Raw genomic sequence first — 13229 nt, forward strand, 5'->3', positions numbered from 1 at the left:
TCATGTAAACCATCACAATTCGTATTTGGATAGTTTCATGTAAATGTATTCAAAACTCCCAAGTTGGCGATCTATGTCTATTTTGAGAAACTAGCCAACGAAGGCTAGCATTGTCGAATGAAGTGGATCATTTACTTACATTTAGCCATCTACGTTATACTATAATTTTGACACAATTAATACACATCACTAAACATTGGCTACCATTCTGCTGGATAATGTTTTCCAGTTTCCTGAAACGATGAACCTTGTCTAGCTAGCTAATGCGTTTGAGGCCTGCTCCACGCTAGCCAGCCTAATTTACCACACGTCGTGCAAGCTTCCGTTGAATATACGGTTGATAGCTGCGTGCTATTAGCTACGATAGCTAGTGCTAGCAAGCAACCACATTTCCGTTGCGTTGTTAAACGAAGGAGTTAAAAGATTCGCTTGTCGCTAATATATGTTGCCTATTTTCGAAACATAGAGATTATTGCAGACTTACCAGTATTTTCCATGAAATTGTATTCAGAATAAAGTGTATTTCAACTACTTTTATTGAAACCAAAAAACAACATACAGCCGCGCTTCTACTATCATTCTCCACCACTACTTCGACGCTTAGGAAGGGCAGGCAAAGAGCTAGAGCGCATGCGTTCTGCTGTGTGTCAAGATGGGCGGATCTGATACGATTTAAGCTAGACCAAAAATAAATGTATGCTATCTCTGTTTTTGCTACATAGCCTGCAGAACACAACTTGGACAGTGACTGTTCATTATATCGGTAGACCCAAAACGTAATCTTGAAATCAGTCCCTTGTCATCTGTGGTTCTATGCATTTTAATATTTTCCAGTTAATTGTAAGACTTTATAATAATATGTAATACCTTAGTGTGTAACAGTGTTAACCTATTTATCACATTTCTTTGTGGATTTACTTTGGTGTAATTACTTATTTGTAGATCAATTCATTGATACCTTCCAATAAATATACTGCCGCTTTGCTTTTGCCCTAGATTACTGCATAAACTACATTTGTCCCCTTTCACATTTTGCTACCACACACGAAACCCTTCCTACCTATAGCGAGTGCACAGGATAGGCACAATTATAAAATGCATAGAAATAAAATAGGTGAACTTTGAACAGTAGCATTAAGACCGTTTTCAATCAATACACAAGGACAAGGAAAGTGGTGCATAAAGTAACATAAACCAAATAGCCTAATAAAAAAAAGTCAAATACTGTCTGCTCCACAGACATTAGTCAAATGTGCATTTTTTGGGGTATTTTTATGAACGCTATGCTACGACTTTTTACATTATTTACATGATTTTTGTAATGAGGAAACGGGAAACATAATTCATTTGAATAGCCAACAGATAAAACATCCAGTCAAGAATCACCACGTCATAATGAGCCGCTTTATCACGGAAAATGACGTCTCAATAACGGTTCTGGAGAATTGTAGAAAACAAGCCTACGTTGAAGACACGACCCAACATCGATGTGAAATCCACAGATAAATAATTTCTAACAATCAATCTTTCATTTTAGACGTAAAACGCTAATCCACAATCATTGGGAGCCCCAATGGCGTCCATTTCAACTATCATACGATGGGCTCGCTGTTCAGTCAATCGGTGTGCGCAAGCCAAATGGCGTAGTGCATGAGCAATCGAGAGGAAGTGGCGGCTGATCTGGGTCCGCACCTTTTCCTGTAACACAGTACCGCCACCGCTGTGACTGAAAGGGCTGGGGAAGAGAGAGAGAGGAAAGAGCGGGGAGAATCAACCAGGGGATCGGGGGGTTGCCGCAGTTGCAGGTACCTGATCACATTTTCTGACGTGACTTGTTTTACCAAAGATTTTATTGTGTATTGTGCCAATTTAGTACCCAAAAACCCACCTTAATGGGCTGAAGGGTGGCCGATTAAAGTTGTGCTCTTTCTAACACCCCTCCCTTTTCTGTACCGCTCTTGTTTCAGCGAAAGAAGCGAGAGGAACAGCGGAGAGTCTGATGAATCAATGACCTTTTGAGCGGTCTATTAGTTCTGACTGTCCCGGTGCAGATGGGCTACGAGCGGGAGTGATCTAATTTTGTCGCGGAAACGATGAACTCCCGAAGCCTATCGTTCTTTTAAATCTAACGACTGGAAATAAAAGGGCAAGTGGACACCCGGCAGACAAGGAGGAAGTCGGAACTACCACGGGCTTCTCAGAGGGCCTAATTTAAAATCGCAACTACAACAATTCTGTTATAATTTCTACATGACTGAAAATACCAAGGTACGCTAATATTTCCAAATTATGGATGTCGAAAATAATAGGTGCACATATGATTATTTTAATAACCGTTGTTAGATCGTTGTCCGGGATATCAAAATATTCCCCACCCCTTTCTCATGCACCTTTACGTGTTGTGAAGCACTTCTATTCATTTGAATTTGCCCTATGGTCCCCGTTAAAATGAATGAGACTTTTAAATTGTTGGTCTGTTGTTTTAACCTTGCGTTCAAGATGCAAAAGTACTTGTTGAAAACTTTCGAAACTATCGTCTTAATTTAGATAGTTGTCTACCCCACTCGTCGACTGTCACGTGGACGTAGAATGTCAGTGTGCGATTTCAATGTTAAAGTGGGTATCTGTTATACATGTGATCACTGATAACAATGTATAATATATTTATATATAATAATGACAATTATTTTCTACTGTTGCAGGTACGTTTTTTCTAAAGAAGTTGATATTTATGCACATACAACATAATGGGGAAGATGCTCTCAAAGATCTTTGGCAACAAAGAAATGAGAATATTAATGCTTGGACTGGATGCAGCTGGCAAGACCACCATTCTATACAAACTTAAGCTGGGACAGTCAGTCACAACCATCCCCACAGTTGGTTTCAACGTTGAGACAGTCACATACAAGAATGTAAAGTTCAACGTATGGGATGTGGGGGGACAGGACAAGATCCGCCCTTTGTGGAGGCACTACTACACTGGAACCCAGGGCCTTATTTTTGTGGTAGACTGCGCTGATAGAGACCGGATAGATGAGGCGAGACAGGAGCTCCACCGAATAATCAACGACCGGGAGATGAGGGATGCCATCATCTTAATCTTTGCCAACAAACAAGACCTCCCCGACGCAATGAAACCCCATGAGATCCAGGAGAAGCTGGGTCTAACACGGATCAGAGATAGGAATTGGTACGTTCAGCCTTCTTGTGCTACGACAGGTGATGGACTATATGAGGGCTTGACCTGGCTAACCTCAAATTACAAATCATAATGTCCCTCACTGACCAGCCTGGACTGATAGGCTACATGCAAAAAGAAAAAGTGAGAATGAGTAATAAAAAAAAACAACAACAAAAAAAACATGCTGGAGCAGTTAATGAATAACATAACTTCTCTGATAAATATATATATATCAAAGTGAAGTTTGAATATGTCCAACCTTTTTCTTTTGATGATGATGACTTCCCTATAACCCAAATTTTCTTCAAACAAAAATACATTTGTTTTGGCTTGCTTTATTTTTAGTTGGCTTTGGCTCTGTAGTAATTCATTTACTTTCTATCTATTAATCAGTATTGACTGAATACTTCACAAAATATTACTTTGAGAAGCTCTGCATCCTATTTCTTCTCCTTAATTTGCGTTTCTGTTGGGTAATGTGGGCAAATGCGTGCTTTTACGTTTTCACATTCATAGACTTTGCCCAACAATCAGTTTTTCATACAGTATTCTCATGACCCAATTTCAGCCCAAAGGATGGGAAGGCAAATGACCTTTAAGGACCAAGGCCCATCAGCATATCAGTTTTCATGGTTCAAAATGCCCTTGTGGTTTTAAAGAATGTGTATTATGGACATGTTAGGACCTCTTGAAGAAGTACTGTTTTCACTGTTGATTGTACATGATTGTTGCTATGATCGAGAAAATGTGGTAGTACTTATTTCCAGTCTACAGTGATTCCATCCATAATGCCTACCAATGGGGGTTCTTTGGACAAGACATTACTTGGATGCTGGACATACGGACACTGTGACATGGATATCTTAATTTTTTTGTCTTTGTAAAAATCTGTCACCACTGATCTCGTTGCCTCTATCTTTTCCAAGAGCTTCCATTACAATTGAGTATTCGTAATGTCAGCTGACTCGGTAAAGGCCCATGTTATGGGTGCCCTGACAGTCTAGACAGACACATGGCAGAAAGTATCCTCACCACCAAGTCTGAATTGTGGAAGAGGGACTACCCACAGTGGGTAAGTGGTAGGGAAAGTAGGACACCTTGAATTAAGTGCATACTTGACTCTTCCTAACTGACTTTTGGACCCCAGCAAGTGTTAACTACAACGCCAACCCACACCACGTTGATGGTGCTCGCTTAGTCCACACCCATTGGCTTTACAGATCATGTCATGCAGTCGGACAGACTTACTTTCTGTCCATAAGTTATGGATAAAATGCTTTGTTTTTATTTTTGTTCTATTTGCTATGCTGATGAAATAATAAAAAAAAGATATATCCAAATTAACATGGAAATGCAGATTTTTCCATCTGATTTCTGACAATGCTTGTGCTAGTTGTAGTGTTTGTTCTGAGAGTGTAAAAGAGGATGTGAGCCCTGCGTGTCTTGTAAAAAGAACTTATTGTGTGAACTGTGAAGTCTGGAGGTGAATGTAACAGAACTGTGAAGTCAGTTATGGGCCTGTTTCCGTTGTACTCTTGCGTTTGTGAGTCACTGGTTGTGAATAAGTAATGAGATCTCGAGTTTCAGGATGGTGATTGTCATGCAGGCCTACTTTCATCAAGGTCCTTATTGTCTGGTTCATCAATACGTTAACCTGACAAGTTGCTGAAAAATGGGTGTTTCTTAAATACAATTCTTTTTTTTCCTCTCTTTTTTTCCAGAGGCATTTTTAGCATGCACAGTTAAGTATTAAAGCCGTTTTATAGAACATGAAACCAAGTCACTTGAGAGAAGACATGACCGGAAATGGCAACATACACTGCCACGATGGACTTAGTCTGACACTTGTTAGTCGTTTTAGGAGTTAATAAGCCCATTCACATGAGCTCTTCAAACAAAGACTTATCCTCAGGGTCAACAAAGTTTCCCACAGGAAACCCAAAACGTTTGGTTGGTAGTTTGAATTTGGGTTAACACCAATCAGAAATAACTTGGCCCTAAACAAGTGATGTCATCCTTCATGCTTGTGTGGCTGGTTGGGATAGTGTATCAATCTCACAAAAGGCCCAGACCAGCTTGGCAGAATGCCCTGGATAGAAACTGCAACCAGGCACTGATCCAGGATCAACTTACCTTGCCCCACACTATGGGATGAGAACATTCTAGACTGAACTGAGATCAGTTTCTTGAGATCCATTTTAGCCTGTGTCAGGTCTGTGAAGTATGGGTATGTAATAACATTATCACCTGGAGTCAGGAAAGGCTGGAATGAGTGGGCTACTGACTGACATAGTTTTTGTCGTTTGAGGCGTGGCTCACCAGAACAAGCCTGAACATACTCACCAAAGTTTTGTGAGTATGTTCATTTTTGCCTTATAAACATTATGTTGAAATGTACATTAATGTTATATGTAATTGTCACACAGGCACACAAACCTTGACATCTGCAAGGGAATTTCTCTCGCTGTTTCTGCTGGTGAAATAGGGCCTGTTTGTTAATGTCATGTTTGTTCTGTGGCAGTTGGTTTGGAGTTTGACCTGTTGCTGTGTTTAAAGCTGCCTGTGACTCAGTCAGTCCTGTGTTTGAAAGACGGATTGCTATCTTCTCAAAGCCAACCTGACTTGATTGTAGTTCCTGTTCTTATACTCTTTGGGATATGTTTGAATAGTTGTATCTCCATTTGCCTTGCATGCAAACTATGGTGCTGGATGTCAACAATTTGAACTTGCTTCCTATATTTTGAAGTCCTGTGAAACTGGCACGGTCAGTAAAGGGGTCATGAAGGATAGGAGACTGGGAGAGGAAGATATTTGAGACACCAGCCTTTTAGTGTTTTACCAGAGAGCAGAAGGCTCTGAAACACACACACACACGTCTTAGAGATTCTTTGTACAGCTGTCACTGCACTCAACAGCAGATTTGAATACGTAAACGCCAAAGTCATCTGCTGTCAGTCTCACCTGTGACCTCGTGTTGTAAGCACTCACTGCTCTGCTCTGTCCTGTCAGTTTTTGTGCTCCACTGTAAACTTAGAACATGATTTACAAATAGTATATTTTTTCAAAGACTAATTTACACCGTGTTGTTTGAAGGCCTCTGCCTGATTACTAAACCTGTGAGGGTAAAACATTAATATTTTGGGGTTACTGACTGACAAGCCTGGCTAACTCTGCACTTTGCTCTACTGGGTGAATTTAGCCTCAAACCAGACCATTGTGTGATCCAAGATGGCAGTGGATCAGTCTATTGTGTTCATTGGGTAGTGGTGGTTTTAAACAATACTCTTTAATGGAGCCTGTTGCTGTTTCTTTGTAATTTGTTTACTCACGCATACCTCCCAGCTTTTAATCTTCCCCCACAAAATGGTTTAATTGATACCACAAGCGCATGCAATCTGGCTAAAACGATTAGAAAAAGTGTATTTCATGAATACGGCATACTTTACAGACAGAAGACTTTTCAACACATGCTGTAATCAAAATTCACTCTGCCCCTCTTTTCTCAACTGTAAGTGATGTTGTGTTTGGTTCAGTCTTGTTATTTCAAAGTTTCAAGTAGACAAATTGTAGTATAAATCAAGTTTACATTCTGTGAACGTTTTCCTCTTTTTGTTTGTGTGATGACATTATGTATATACTTTTCTGTACATGCCTCAGTCAGCATTGGGTTTGAAGAGCATAGTAGGCCTAAGCAGTTGGATGAATGGCCTACATGTATGGCATGTCACTTCCTGCAAAACACACTGAAGTGGACCACCAACACCGAGCAAACAAGGAGAATCACATAAAAACAATATTTATCAATCCCTCCATAACCGACAGTAAACACCTTGGATCATGGATGTTGATGTTACGGAATATTTCAGTCACATGTATTTCTACGTTGGTCTAATTATATCTGAACAGAAACACTTTCAGTGGGACGGGTGTGACACAGAAACTCTGAGAGCTCAGTTGCAGGGGTGCAGGCCGGAGGCCATGTTTGTGGGGATGGAAGCACATCCACTCCATGTCTAAGAAATCCCCACCATTGATCAGTGAGTAATCGCTTGTGCCACTCTAACGTCGTGACAGCAGACAGCCAGTCTCCACTGTGCTGACAGAGAAGAGCTTCTCTTTAGAGGTCCGACACGTCTGGCTTTAGACAGCCCTGGGAAATCATTACACACCTCCATGTGCACTGTCAGGCTCGTGGAGGTAAGCTGTTGAGTCACTGTCGCAATGCCTTTTGCTTTGCCTGTCTTTGTGGACGTGTTAACAATTAACGAGGACTCCCTCCCACCCCGAGGGCTGTGGAGGCCTGTGGCGGTGTGCAGAGAGGGTGGCATGCTGTGGAACTCTACTACAGGAAATGACGTCATCGCCAGGCTTCATAAATGGCTCCACTCACAGTCTCCCCAAAAAGTTTTTCGTCCCCTCCTCCTCATATTTTTTAGATTCAAAATGACTAGGTTTACACGTTGGTGGTTCTTTCCTCATTCAAGTTTCTGTCATTTCTAAGAAGGAAGGACATTTGACAAGCATTTGAATGAATGTGAAACTTAATTAGGTGGTTGCTGTTCCCCAGTGCAACAAGAAATGACATCAGAAGCGCTTCTCCTTGACACATGGTCAGGCTTGCAAAACAGATGGGTGTATTGTGATAATAACGCCTCATTACAGAGGCACACACTCTTTGTCTAAGCTTCTTGTTTATGGGCTGGGATAATAAAACTATTAAGAAAGTGTTTAAGTATTATTTAAGGATAAGTTGTTAGCGTATTAGTCAGCAATTGCATTCAACTGGATGGAATTTACAGGGAATTTTGCAGTGTAAGCCAAACCGTAGAATGGTGCAATCAGCCAATTCAAATCCTCACACTGTGACCGTGTATGGACCGTGGCTTTAGGGAGAGGCCATGAATGTTAGGAAGTGAAGAAAGAACAATTGAAAAGGAGACATGGTATGACTTGTATCAGCATTTCTCATTTGCATGTTTTATTGGACAATGAGATCACTCTGCGGTCCTCCTTGTAAAGGTACTAAACATGAGAGCACTGAGGCAGAAGCTTTCATTCACCTCAAGTGTAACTACTGTTAACTGAGGTACCAAACAGGAAGCCAGTCTCTCGAAATGCTGATTTTTTTTAGGTCCCTGCCTTCCCAGTCAGTCAGCCAGCAAACACACACACACACACACACACAAACACACACTAAAACTGCCACACAAGCACCCTTTGTCCCTAAATAACTTCCAACAATTCTCCTCATCCTCAAATAACCTCCTTTCAACATAAACAGGAACCACACCTGCTATATGTGCACCTGCCAGACCTACACACCTTCCATTGATTCTCATTAATGACCTCCCTGTGGAGCCATCTGCTCTCTGTGTGGAGCAGTCAGCAGATTGCTGACCGACAACTCCCAAGGCAGAGCGAATGTATAAGTGTGTGTGTGTGTGTGTATACTTGGGTGTGCTTGCATGTTTTTGTCTATGCAATCGAGCAACAGGTGTTCCTGAGGGGCTCTGTGCTTTTTCCATTGGTCAGTTGTCCGACTGCGTCCTCCATTGGTAAGTTCTCATGGCATTGTTTTCATCATTGGTCAGTTCTCCTGCCACTGCCCTCTCCTTTGGTCAGTTGTCCTGGCACTGGGCGTTGATAGATCCTACCAGCTGACCGTTGGAGCTGAGCTGCAGCTGTTGTCTCACAAGAAGGTTTAATTATGAATGAGAACAGAGTCGTTTCAGATTCCTAGTTGTTAAAATGCAGAGCTTTCTCTCATTTAACAGTGTTACACTGTGAGAATTCTGAGAGGTAGATTAAGACTTTAAACTCGACTTTAAACAAGAAGATGTTTTAATATGTGTGTTGTAGTGTTGTATCTTGTTATGGAAAAGGAGCATATGAACATGTTGTCTTTGTGGTAGATTGGTGAACTTGGTTAGCCACTTGATGTTTTGCTGACCAAGACTAGTCTAACCAAACCCCATCATCAAAATAGAAAGCATAAATCACATGCTTCAGTAGGTAATGTAGTCATCCACCCCAGTTCACACTGAATTTGTAAGTCAGACTAAGATTTTAAGTGAGATATTTACTAAACATATTTCTACAAGATCCCATTTTATGTCAAATTTTGTTCCTAAGCTTCCTTAACATCTCTGAAAGAATAAAGCATGAATAGAGCTGAAAAAAAGATTTCTTCCGGTCATGTGAGTCATTGTGGTTTAGTTCCTGTCTTTTACAGAGTTGGGCCAAAGGTTTTTGCTATGACTTTACCAAGCCCTGGAGGGAAACCGCGGCTCTATAAAAACTGTCACCAGGCTGCTTCCTGTTCTACCATTCCTTATCCTCCTGTCTTTCTGCTCTGTTATGTTTCTGTCTGTGTGTGTGTGCATGTCTGCACGTGTGTCTATGTGTGTGTTTGCAATCGTTCTTCTCTGTATATCATCCTTTGGTTTAAATCTGCATGTTTGCTATGGTATAACCAACAGTATTGCATAAGACAGCATTGCAGTTCAGAGGCAAACTGTAAACAATTACCTGTGGCTTTAGGGAGTCAGATGTGTGTCAACGCCCATGGAGAATGAAAAAGTGCTGATCAAGCTGCTGCATCAAATGCAGTACGCAGTACACTGAGAAGGCAGTGTACTGCATAGAGCCCCGAAGCAACACACACACCACACACACCACACACACCACACACACCAAGCTAGTGCGCACACAGAATGTGTATGACAAACTGACCGTGTGTAAAGACAACGAGAGTGCTGTTCCATCTTACTGTGTTCCACAGCTAACTGTCCTGTCCTCTCCAGTACCTGATGGAAGAGGACTCCCTCTGCTTTCTTTCCAAACAATATTTACATGTATGAACATACAATTACATGTATACATTCATTTATTACATTTAATCTCAGCTATAATATAGCATTTATCTGCCGTTAAGACAGATCTCTGACAACCAATCACATTATATCTTATCCGGTAATAAACGCTACAAAAACATTCTCCAGCGCCAGCGCAAAGGAAGGAACTCTTAAGCTAAAAAATAAAGCGAGAAGCAAACCTCCTCTGACTACTGAGATGCTCCCATGGAATGTACTAGAACTGTATTCTGTGGGCTGTAAAGGAGGGAAACCATGACTAGATGCATAGACTCCATCCTTCCTGCTGTCTGACAGAAAAAGCCACATTCATCACTGCTAGCCACTGAACCACTACCAGGAAACATCTTGACTGAGCATGTGGATCTTGGTCCTAAACTGAAATACCTCTTCCACAGCTAGGAGCCATTACATAATTAGTCTCTCTGTGTGTGTGTGTGTGTGTGTGTGTGTGTGTGTTTGTGTGTGTGTGTGTGCGCAGGAGAGAGAATGAGAGGGAATGAAAGGGAAAGACAGAATGAGAATGTCAGAGAGGGAGAGAATGAGCGACTGGTATTCAAGTTTTTCTCCACCCAACTGCTGCATAGTGATAGTGAGAGTAATGCATTCCACATGATCACAACAAGGCACAGAGTCAAATCTGTGAGCAACTCACCAAATATGGTCCACAGTCATTCTCTGCTGTGATGATTGGGGGTTCTCTAATCCAGGGTTCCTAGATTCAATCTGATTCACTGATTAAATTCATAGTTACCATCTATCTGTGAGCTGGGGTGATATCACAATGTATACATTTTACCTTTAATGAACAAAATGCAATCATTATGTTGTTAAGACAGTTATTTGTAGTGTATATAGGTTGAATCAATATAATTCATAAGATAGCATTAAACAATATTACTGTGGCCATACACACAAACACAGAAGATTGCTTGTTTATGCAACTTAATCTCGAATACACAAAGTGCTAGATCAGTTGGAAGCAATATTACATGCCTTCATAAGAAACCCACATATTTTTCCTGTTTTGTCATTGTTTGTCTTTGTTTTTGTCATGAGAACGGTATGTAGATCAACCAGTCAAATAGACCTTCCCTCCACAAAGTCAAACCCCGATAATTATTCAATGAGGTGAGTTAAGCCTGTGTATACAGTGTGGTATAATATTGGTCACCATGAATCCCACAAATTGGGGTGTGGTTATGTTGACACTTCAGTGTATTTATACATCTATGTTTGGTGGCTTGTTGGTTAGTAGTAACTGACTTAAAAGTATTGTACTTGCAGTGAAATATTAGTATTGTTTATTGTTGTTGCTTACAGGTACACTCTTGCACTTTTGAGGTTCATGTTGTTGAATTGTAACTTGTTTAACTACATGCTCTTATGTTTTTTTCCTTTGGGACTCATTTGATTTTTCACACTGTATGCTTCATGTTTTGGCTACCCGCAATGTTTGGGGCTATCTCGTTGTTATGAGGAAGTTGCTTTGAATAAAAGCGTCTGCTAAATGCATAAATGTAAATGTAATGCTGCCTTCTTACAGGCATGCCTGAGCTACAACCATTTGTTGTGATCCCGGCTGCCCGGGGAGTGACAGGTGAACCCAAATGCAACACTCAGATGCTGATGGGGATATGAACCAGGTTTATTGTAGCCAAACAGAGGGTAATGATGGTGAGGTCCTTCCAGGCGGGAGGAAGCGGGGTTGGAGCCGTAGGTGGTGGATGGTGGTGTCTGTAGCACACAGGAACAGAGACAGGTTAGTATCTTCAAGGCAAAAGCAAGGCAAGAGCAAGGCAAGAGCAAGGCAAGAGCAAGGCAAGAGCAAGGCAAGGCAAGGACCAACTACCGTCGAAGTAGCAACGTTGAACTGGCAATGAGTATATGGGAAGCCAGGGTAGATGAACTGTGCAGGTAACAGGTGCGGCTGGTTGGGAGGTGAACTGGAAGATGTGAACTGGAGTGTTGGGGTATGTGACCTGGAACATAGACTAAACAGACACACAAAACCAGGACTGGATGGGACAGAACATAACACCACTTGACATAGCCTTTGTGTCATACATGACTAGTAAATGTATACTGTAATGTCAAATTACAAACAAATTCTCACTTTACACCTTCTCACTTTTATTGTATTTATTTGCATTCTTTAAAACCCTAATATATGTGCTTTTGCTCAAATGGAGAAAGCTGTCTTGCTTTCACCTACCTAGTCGTTCACCTAGTCTGCCTACACGGTCTGAAACATACATCACTGCCTGATTCTCAGGTGATGCCTGAGACTGGAAGATCCTGACCTTATGGAGGGTAAACAGATTCCCTTACAGCCACTCCAGCGTTGGATGCCTTTCAAAACCTCCAGCACAGGGTTTAGTTTCGGCCTGATTACAAACAATAAAAAAGCGCAGTTTGCTACTGTAATTGTAATATATAAAACACAGGATGACAAGCACTAAATTCATCGACATAGGCCCGAGTAGAATTACACCTAACATATTTGTTTAAGGAGGTGACTATTAAGGTCCAGACTAACAGACTAATATGTATCGCATAGCAAATCATTGTTCGAGGTTCGTATATCGCAAGGCACATAACTCAGATTGACTCAGTTGATAGGTTGGAAATCGACATTTTTCCTCTGGAGGTCACCAACTTGTAACTGACTGTTGTCTCGTTATCTCGCTAGAGACTCAGCGTGCCGTGCTACCCTCTTGTGGTAACATTTGAGACGAATTGAGGCAACTATTGCATGGTTTATGAGAGTTGAAACTGCCCCTACACGACACGCACACAGGATCGTCGTTGCGGGTTACTTCTTTCATACAATAAGGTGTATGGAGAAGAAAATGTGGGTTGCGTTAGAGATTGTGACTCAATATCACAGCTACAGCGCGCTGTCGTATAGCTAATGCATTGTAAATAAACCCACCTGTTTCATTACGTCAGATTTTAAAATACAAATAAATAAAAAATACTTAGAGAATTACATTGAAGTACTTTGATTATAGAAATCAGTTTAACGTTAAAAGTCGTTTATTTTCTCCAGAATTTGAATTTATAAATGTATTTGACATAGTAGTCAGTCTCAAGCTTCTCATGAAGACCTCGACATTCTGAACGATAACGGGTCTTCTCTACATATCTTTCAATTCTGTTTTTAGTCTATG

At 41.1% G+C, this 13229-nt stretch overlaps 2 protein-coding genes and 1 long non-coding RNA gene across 3 annotated transcripts in view; 1 reads left to right on the top strand and 2 right to left on the bottom strand.

The window, feature by feature from the left end:
• Positions 1-631, bottom strand: part of prpf39 (PRP39 pre-mRNA processing factor 39 homolog (yeast)) — a 7724-nt gene extending 7093 nt beyond the window's left edge. The window contains exon 1 of the mRNA XM_084700507.1: positions 485-631. Coding sequence (XP_084556633.1) covers positions 485-497 — 13 coding nt within the window. The 5' untranslated portion in view covers positions 498-631. The remainder of the gene's footprint in view (positions 1-484) is intronic.
• A 782-nt stretch (positions 632-1413) lies between these two features.
• Positions 1414-4536, top strand: arf6a (ADP-ribosylation factor 6a). Its single transcript, XM_084699784.1, has 3 exons — positions 1414-1805; positions 1968-2268; positions 2703-4536. Exon 3 carries the CDS (start codon positions 2748-2750, stop codon positions 3273-3275), a length of 528 nt encoding a protein of 175 aa, XP_084555910.1. The 5' UTR covers positions 1414-1805; positions 1968-2268; positions 2703-2747; the 3' UTR covers positions 3276-4536.
• Positions 4537-11686: 7150 nt separating this feature from the next.
• Positions 11687-13172, bottom strand: LOC146287364 (uncharacterized). Its single transcript, XR_014758450.1, has 3 exons — positions 12992-13172; positions 11909-12443; positions 11687-11793 (listed from the first exon to the last, which is right to left on the bottom strand). It is a non-coding gene; the product is annotated as an uncharacterized LOC146287364 (long non-coding RNA).
• Between the last annotated feature and the right edge of the window lie 57 nt (positions 13173-13229).

The sequence above is a fragment of the Hypomesus nipponensis genome, chromosome 6, assembly GCF_054491055.1.
Source record: "Hypomesus nipponensis isolate SF chromosome 6, ASM5449105v1, whole genome shotgun sequence".
NCBI classification, from domain to species: Eukaryota; Metazoa; Chordata; class Actinopteri; order Osmeriformes; family Osmeridae; genus Hypomesus; species Hypomesus nipponensis.

Coding starts and splice junctions, on each gene's coding strand:
- arf6a (XM_084699784.1), top strand. CDS start 2,748: ATGGGGAAGATGCTCTCAAAGATCTTTGGCAACAAAGAAATGAGAATA.